The 9,606-nt window shown below is 40.8% G+C and overlaps 1 protein-coding gene across 1 annotated transcript in view; it reads left to right on the top strand.

Annotated features, from left to right (window-relative positions):
- The first annotated feature begins 497 nt into the window (after window positions 1-497).
- LOC306935769 (interleukin-10 receptor subunit beta-like) overlaps window positions 498-9,606 on the top strand; it is a 14,412-nt gene continuing 5,303 nt past the window's right edge. The window contains exons 1-4 of the mRNA XM_079518967.1: window positions 498-623; window positions 1,293-1,410; window positions 2,878-3,059; window positions 5,018-5,181. Of these exons, the coding sequence (XP_079375093.1) occupies window positions 575-623; window positions 1,293-1,410; window positions 2,878-3,059; window positions 5,018-5,181 (513 nt within the window). The 5' untranslated portion in view covers window positions 498-574. The remainder of the gene's footprint in view (window positions 624-1,292; window positions 1,411-2,877; window positions 3,060-5,017; window positions 5,182-9,606) is intronic.

Raw genomic sequence — 9,606 nt, 5'->3', positions numbered from 1 at the left:
TCCGTTATAGAGCATTACAGTCACCGACAAGGAATCTAAGTTGATACTTATTAGTTTCATTTTATTCACCATTAGGGCTGCAACAAATCTTATTGATTATTTTATTAAATAATCTGATAAACCATTTAAGCACTATTTTCGTACAACAAACTAAGATTATTATTATTATTATTAATTTATTATTATTATTACCAATCAATAATTTGTGTAGCACTAAAGTCTTTATGCTACACTCAGAATGCATTAAGAGCAGAGCAGTTTAACAATATAAATAATGTACCGGTAATTGTTATGGTCAGATATGCTGGTACTGTAACATTTTCAGTTGGTTAAGGCATGTGTGTGGGTGGTACGCTGTTTGTCTCACATTTCCTGATTTCTTTCTTCTTCTGTGACTCAACCGCAAAAGCTCCCTCAGTGAATAGTGGGAGTGGTCTGTACTGTACCAAACACAGCAGCATGCTGTGTGTGTGAACCCGCACACACACTTCAAAGCTCAACGTTTGAACTCCACTTCAGGCTTTCACACAGACAGACAGAAAGACTGAGGAGGATCTGGAATGAAGTCTAAGAGATGTCAACAATCCCACGAAACATCTGGACAGCTTTCCTCTTCTGCTCTGGTGAGTTCTGTCACACAGACTGACAGTAGACACAGAATTAAAGTGAAAGTGAAAACCTTCTGTCTGTACATGCACAGCTCCATTGAATTGACATTGACATTTCATGGAGGTTAAATTCTTCCTCGGGTGAAAACAAGCTGGTTAACGGCTGTGGAAGCCTGAGTCCAGCAGGTACTGTACATGGATATCTGTAAAACTGGTTAATCATGTCTTCACATTTCCTGCCTGCAATCTATTTCCTGTACAGACAGGTGGTGGCACAATGCTGTGCGTGCGTGCGTGCGTGCGTGCGTGCGTGCGTGCGTGCGTGCGTGCCCGCCCGCCCGCTCGTGCATCTGAGAGAGGAAGCAGAAGCCTTTGATAGATGCTCCTTTTGAAACTTCTTTCAAAACATCAAGAATGGGCCGTATTGTTTGTACCCATTGAACAGTTCCAGTGGATGTATGTGGACGTGCACACTGCATGCAGAATAGAATAGAATATTGTATCAGCAACAATTAAAAGCACATTATCACCAATTCAAAGTGACAACAAATAATAATCATTTTAAGGTCCATTGTAAGATCCAGTGGTATATGTTGGTGTGCACAGTGTGATTAACTTCCAGTGGTTGTGTGTTGGTGTGCACAGTGTGATTAACTTCCAGTGGTTGTGTGTTGGTGTGCACAGTGTCTGCAGGTCTGCCTTGTCCTCAGCATCTGAAGATGGATGCTGTCAACACTCACTACGTCCTCCGATGGGACTGGAACCAAACTAGTGCTGGCACCTTCACCGTGCAGTCCACACTGTGAGCACGCACACACACACACACACACACACACACACACACACACACACTCACTTTCTGACACTCTAATTCTGACTCTTCTATTTCCTTATGTGTCTCTCAACCACCTCCGTCCCCACGTCCACCATTCTCTCTGTCCCTCTATATTTCCCTTCTTTTTCGCTTTGTGCTTCATCCCCCTGTCTGTCCCCCCATCTTTCTCTGTTTCTCTTTGTCTCTGTCTCTCTGTCTCTCTCACCAACTGTCTCTACTAGTATCTTTCTCTCCGTATTTCTCGCTTTCTCTCCATAGTTGTCTCCACCAGGCCGAAGGCATGGGGAGAGAGTATGTTTTGCACTCCGTCCGTGTGTGTGTGTGCGTCCGTCCTTCCTTCCTTCCGTCCGTCTGTTACCAGCTAATCTCCGGCACCGTTGGCCCGATCCATGCCAAACTTTGCACACACACTCCCTGGATGCCAACGACGAACCTCTGCCCCAAATATTCCTCAACGGCCTGTTATAGCGCCACCATGAGGCCGATTTAGGCAAAACACATTTCTGTAGATTACTCGTACACATTTTATCCATACATCACACAATTCGGTATACACTATCTCCATAGTCATGTGATCAACACGGATCTGCACCATTTCCCATCTTCCTTCCTGATTGGCTAAGAGCTTCCAAAGCTCACATGATTGGTCCGTTTCGAACAAAATGCCACAATCAAACAGTGTGCAATTTCCGTGAAATTATACACGCACATTTCCACTAAGCTGAGGACGACATGACACAATTCATTTTCCAAACCAGCCTCATGGTGGCGCTATAACAGGGCAATTCCTGTTTTACCTATAACTGCATCGTTCTGTGTACAACTTTGTATGCGCACTCCCTAGAGGCATGGAAAAACATTTTCCCTGCATCCCTCCACATCTGCCGGTTATAGCGTCACCATGAGGCCGATTTCTGCAAAACACATTGTTTATATTAGTCGCACAGATTTCATCCAAATCTCATGCAAATCGGTATACATGATCTCTGTAGTCATGTGATCAAGACGAGTCTGTTTGATTTCTCAGATTCTAAACTGATTGGCTAAGATTGCCTTCCAAAGTCTTCAGGAGTGGCCCGTTTTGTACAAAATGCTGCACATGTCCTGCTCATCCAGAATTCTATCCTCGGAGATGCTATGAGTGATCTGACTCTGCATTTCCTCAACACAATGAAGAAAATCGTTGCAAAAAACAAACAAACATGTTTATATCACTCCTAAACATTTTGCCAAACATCACACACTCCTATCCTCCTGGTGGAGACCTGTGCCCAGAAGGGCACTTTTTCTAGTTATCTCTGTCTCTTATCTCCATCTCACTCTATTTCTGTTTCCTTCGCGGTGTCTTTCTCCTTGTTTTAAGTCGTACTGTATATCATGTGTTTCTGTACTGTATGTTTGATCTCTGTCTGTCTGTCTGTCTGTCTGTCTCAGGGATCACGAACAGAATGAAGAGTCCTATACCAGCTGCTGCAGCGGTCAGTCAGAGACTTGGTGTGACCTCTCACACTGCCTGGATTACGATGGGTCTTATGTCCTGCGGGTCAGGGCAGAGGGCAGAGGTCAACTGTCCAACTGGACCTTGCTGAATGGCTCATTCTGTCCTGATGAGAATGGTAAGCAATAATGTCTGATTTATAGGAGAGTACGGACAGTAGGAAAGCTGAGAGGGAGACGGTGTATCACGTGTTAGGCAGTCCTTTTGGTGACATAATGCGCCTTGCACACAAGTATGCCATGTATGGCCTACTTACATGGCCTACTTGTGTCACTGCTTCCAAAAAACTATAATATATTATGATATATTGTAATGACGACATAATGATGTTGCTAGAGATGCTGGTCCCTGATTGGGCTACAGTCTTAAACAAGAGAGGACACCGACATACATACCCCGACATACATACATATCCAGTGCTCTGCTTGCGCAAGTAACAAAACAAGGGGACTCTCGTCTTTATACAAATCTTTATCTTTCAAACCTCATACCAGTGTCATCTGTCCAAACACCAAACAACATTTAAAGTGATTTTGCCATGGGAAAACATTTACTTGAACACATTGTTAAGTGGTTAATCAGACTAATACACAAAAAATATTAGATATTTTTTTGTAAATTTGAACTTTTTTTGTAAATTAACAAATCTGAAAATAATCAGAACATACAAAACACTCCTATTATTCGATTAACCTACACAATCTAGATTGGTTATAAATATTGGTTTGAATATTTTCAGTCAATTTCCAAGACCTACAGAGTGAAATCATAAGCAATAAGCATCATTGCTTGATCAGCATCTTCAAACATTGTATGTGAGAACATCTCCAACAGATGTTTCACCGGCGTTTTGTGTTTGTGTACATTCCCTGAAGAAGACCTGTGTCAGGTCGAAACACTGGTTTACCCTTAAAATATTTGTTTACATCATGGCAACGAGCTGCACAACCTCTTTGTTCTTTCTTAATTTTTTGTACGTGTAAGAACACCTGGACTGTGCCTTCACTCCTCTGAAACTGGCCTTATCTCCTCCTCCTCCCAAGACAGGAAGAACAGATAAAGACAGTAGTACTCCCTTCAGTGTTCAGTTCTCAAGGTCACAGTCCTCATTAGTGCAATGCCCAATATGCTCCGTCGGTCGGTGTCCCACAACAAAAAATAGTAGCGAATGTAAAATAATGGCCATTATGGGCTGTTAATTGGAATAATAAAAGCTTATCGTTGCTGTGCGCAGAAATTTTGTATCTGCTATATTGGCTATCCTTTAACTTTTTTTTTAGAAGTTAGGCATCTCAATAAAGTGTAATTTCAATCACATCATATCATTCTTATTCAGATATACATGGAACGACAGCTTTCTAATAACAATTCACATTAGTTTATCTTGCCCACTCCATTACATTTTTTCAGATAGTAAAATAAATATATATTTTATATCTTTTAAATATATATGGATATATATCCCAAATTGGTAATAAGCCAATTCCCAGTCCCCCTGCTTCTCTGAGTGGTCCATAGTAGTTCACTCAATAACAAACATGCATGATGTCACAGACACACAGTTACAGTCCACTCATAGTTCAATGTATGAATGAATGGACCATTGTAAGCACTTTGAGTAAGCACTCAGAAAAGCGCTATAAAAATGCAATCCATTATTACTATTACTAGACCGGAGCCCGGCTGTAGAGCACTCAGTCGGTAACGATGGAAGTTGGAGATCCAAGCCACACCCGGCTATGCAATACCCTTTTTACCCGTGTCAGAGTACCCGTTCTTTTTGTCCTTTTATGCCCATAGGGAGATTTCTGTAGCTCCATGCTCCATATATGGAGCCTGGGCAGGGGCCCTGTCCAGATCCCGGCCAAAGGCCTTTTGTGGTGGTTCTGGACAAACGTGGGTCCGACCGACTCGACACTGGGCACTGGTGTGGCACCCTGTGGGGGTGTGGAACGCGTGTGTCGAATTGAAGTCGGTGGGGCGAACGGTTCTCGAGTTGCATTTATAGATAGATAAAATGTATTAGAAGTTCCACTCACTAATTGTGGTGTATCTGTAATGTTTCCCTGGTTACAGCGGAGCTTGGCCCGCCATCCCAGGTGAGGGTGGAGCCGGGCGACGCCTCTGTTACTATGAGCTTCAGGGAGCCAATGGCGGACGACAAAAACCCGATGAGTTTCTTCCTAGGTCAATCAGTGTCTTTCAGGCTTAGATACTGGAGGTCAGACACACCTCAGGAGGTGAGAATACACGCACGCACGCACACGCACACACACACACACACCAACCACACCAAAGGGTTGGGTTGGGACAAAACGGTTTTTAAGGTTCTATGACACAAATTATAAATAAAAGATCATTTGATTTTAAAATGTAAAAGAAATGCCCTGTTGGACAGTGGACAATATTAAAATGAAAATGCAATTTTGAAAATTCAAATGAAATTAGATAAATGCTTTTTAACCTTCAGATAATGAACGCATTTAAGTGAATATATAATGCAATCGCATTTACTGTACATTTGAGATGAGATGAGATATATTTCATTGTCCCACGAGGGGAAATTTGTCTTCATCTCCAGGTGTACTCATTCTATGACAGAATGAAAAAGCAAAAGAAAATAACATTGCATTTTCATTTTCGAATTGGCATGTGTACGATTTGAAAATGCAATGTGATTTGCTTTTGCTTTTTCATTCGGTCATAGAATGTGCACACCTGGAGATGAAGCAAAAGCAAATCACATTGCATTTTCATTTTCAAATCGTACACACGCCAATTCGAAAATGTTTTTTGTTTTGTCTCAAGAAATGCGTTAATGACCTGAAAATGAACAGGCACTTTTCGTATTTGCCATTTCATTTACATTTTTTTTTTTTGTGGCTTTCGCCTTTATTTTATATATTTTATGGAGGGACAGACAGTAGGCTGACAGGAAATGGGGAGAGAGATGGGGGGGAAGACATGCAGTAAAGGCCGTCGGGATCGGGAGTCGAACCCGCGGCACACTGCCAGACTGGATTACCAGCCAAGGTGCCTGGACCACTGAGCCATGGCCCAGGCCTATTTCATTTACATTTTGGCAGATTTATGCTTCCATATGTAACAGGACACCCTCAGTGGCTTGGGGGGCATGGTAAGAGCTGCAGGAAATCATACAAAACTCAAAGGTCTAGGTTTCATGGCCTTGAGGATCTAGTGCAATTTGCTTGTAAAACTTCACAGGCCCCCATGATAATGAGAATGTACACATTTCGGGTCCATTTGTACACTCTCAGAGTTACAGACCCGTAAGGGTCCCTATGGAACACCCTCAAAGAACTCTGAGAAAATAAAGTGGCAAAATGGTACATTATTTATCCAAAGCGAATGGCAGAGGAACCCATGCAAGGCTGCAAGGCACCAACCTGCTCATTAGGAGCAGTTAGGGGTTCAGTGTCTACTTGCTCAAGGAACTTATTCAGGGATCGAACCAGGGACCTTCCATTTTTCACTCTAGATACTCGAAAATACACCATTTTTGTTGATTGATTGATTGAGAATTTTATTAACAGTTTGCAGAATTACAGTACATTTCAAGCACAAACTCAATACAAAGGCTGTTAACTGTGAGTGGACGACCCAATTAAGCATTACACTGTGACATCATAACCCTAACCCTAACGCCCTAACCGTAACCCCTTCCCCATTATCATACAACACAGCTGTGGGTGAGGCCTAAGTTCAGGTGTGGTGCTAAGGTGAAAACCAGGTATACTTAATGAACTGGTGGGTGTGGCCACATGAAAACATAATTTTAACCATAGACATGTAAAGGTAGACGCCTCTTCCGGTTCTGGGCCGTCTGTATCTCAACGGAAAGCAACATGGATGAAACTGGAGGCAATATGGCGATACGAGATTACATTGACAAGCGTAAGCAAAACGGAAGAACGGTAGGCCAATCAGAGTGCCTTCAAGATTCCGCTTGACTTCCTCCTCCCGCTCCAACAAACTGCAGCGACCAATGAGGCATCTATATTTTTTTTAATATCTATGATTTTAACCCTTTCTGTACACTTTGTTGAAAAAAAATCTTCCTAGTATAAACATAGTACATGATGATCATGTTTTTGAGGGTGTGTGTGGGTGGGTGGGGGGGGGGGGGGGGGGAATCACGGCACTCCATCAACATTAGACTTTTAGAGACTTTTGACATAAAAATACACAAAAATACACAGGTATGTGATTCGACCACAGATCTACATGTGTAAAAAACACAAGTGAAGTGTAGTAAGTCGTAAGTAAATCACATAAAAACATATTGTTTAAAAGCAAAAAACACTATCTAGGCTACATGAAACATACCATTGCTTACAATAGAATAGTTGGCTATTAGATTAATGTTATTCACATTCTATAGACACCCCTTGAACTAAATAATGAAAATATGAATATAATGTTTAATGCAATCCCACTACAGTGCACATTGGGTAGAATTGCAATGCATGCAGACAAAACCAAAGCAAACACACAAACTACCACATGCAAACAGTCATCATGTAGCTGTACCAACACACCAGCTAGTAACTAATACACTGTGAAAATGATGATTTCAGCACATAAATTAAACTTTGAAATCATTTCCCATTTCACAGATCCAGTGTTTAGTAAAAGAACACGGCCAGTCGTTCCATCCTCTGCCAGGAAGGCTCGTAGCAGAACCATCATAATGCCCAACGCAGTCTTCATTACCACCATAGCTATTAGGCTCACCAGGGTACCAGAACCTGGAGAATAGGAATCACACTAAATCAATGGAACCAATTTTGCCTAGTTAGCACTAGCAGGCATAGACTTCAAAAAGAGAAATAATATATATATATATATATATATATAATTTCAAAGGTAATTCATGAATAAAATCAAAACAATCTAAACATTCCATAAATAAATAATACAATGTTTAAGTAGTGAAAATAACAGATCTACAAGCTTGATGTCATGTTGCGAAGCAGCAAACTCTTTTGGCTTTTGAGCTAAAAAGTTGGGGAACCACTGCTCTTAATCCGTTGTTCTTAATTCGTTCACCTCTAATGATATTCAGTGGTTTCCAAACCTTTTTGAGTCCACCTCAACGGCACACGATCCTGTATTGATAATGAAATTAGCTGATCTACAGTTAGCATTACAATTAAGCTCACAACGCGTCGAAATGCAACACTTGTAGCCTATAGTCTATTTTTGCTACTTGCACTGTGAGGCGTTGAAGTTTAATAACAGACAGAGTAAAAGCATTGTAGGTTTGTATTTTAACATTTAATGTTATTCAGAAAAATAGAAGTGGAAATAATGTTTAAATTAAACAAACAAGAGAAGAATGGAAGTAAAATTAAGTCTTACGTTGGTGTGGTCAGTGGTGTTCCGTCCACCCAAAGAAATTCTCCTTCTGTCTCTCTGTCAGTCAAACCCAGCCACACTTGCTTGTTTATACGTTCAACAATGTCCTGGACAGAAAAGTATACAATAGATTTAAGTCTCCACTAACTGCACTGATATATACACACACACACACACACACGCACACACAAACACACACAAACACACACATCATAATACCTGTTTTTCTCTGATGTTTACGACCATCAGGTTTGATTGCCTGTTTTTACACCACTGTCTGCTCTCCTCCCAATTCAAGCTCTCAGTAGAGACGTAATAACACAGACCGTCACCAAATGTAAATCCATGGAATTCTAACAGCAAAACAATAATATTAGTCTTGTCTTTATCCTCTCAAATGAATGAAAATGGAAACAAGACTTTTTTTTTGTGCTATCCCTTTTGGACTACAGTAAGTGTTTGACTGTACTCTGTTGATGTTTTTACATTCTGTCTAAAAACTATTCAATTATATGACAAATCAATGAAAATCATGAGATAACAATGAAGGTTAAAATAGTGGATAAAATCTTATTCAGCGACAACAATATATTCGCAGTTTTGTGTCTGAGAGGCTAAATCTCATCAAATGGTGGTAAATGGCTCAGATGCAGAATAATGATATGAAACCACTGATGTAGCTGGTCAAAACATGATTTCTCTCTCTCTTTAGTCGGGCTGCTGTACCTGGCCCGTCGTTCACGGACTCTCTTCTTCTTCATGTTAGAATGATCTGTATGGAAACAAAATGTGCAAAATGTGAAATCCACAAGTCTATTAATAATCTATTTAAACAAAGAAATGTACGCCTACTGCGGCCTGTTAATAATTGCTATCAAACAAACATTACATTTCAACACTGTTGTTTACTATAGGTTACACACACACACACACACACACACACACACACACACACACACACACACACACACACACACACACACACACACGCACACTTACCTGCGGCTGCCATCACAGTTACAGCAACACAGAGCAACAGAGTTAAAATCTTCATGTTTAGAATGATGTCCTCGACACGTCTGGCAACAAAAATACACAACTGAGAAAAGCAACGACAATCATGCTTAGTCCATGTAGAAATACAAAAGACATAATTACAAAATTGATGCGAAGTGTTGTGAGCTTGCAGATCTTTCATGTTGTTTTTAACTCATCATTCGTGACATAAAGGCGCATGGTTCTGTGTCTGGCAGATAATTATTATTTATTTATTTTAATAATACCAT

This window comes from Electrona antarctica (genome assembly GCF_951216825.1).
Source record: "Electrona antarctica genome assembly, chromosome: 13".
NCBI lineage: Eukaryota > Metazoa > Chordata > Actinopteri > Myctophiformes > Myctophidae > Electrona > Electrona antarctica.
Note: the sequence above shows the minus strand (reverse complement) of the source record. Positions and strands in the feature narration are given on the sequence as shown.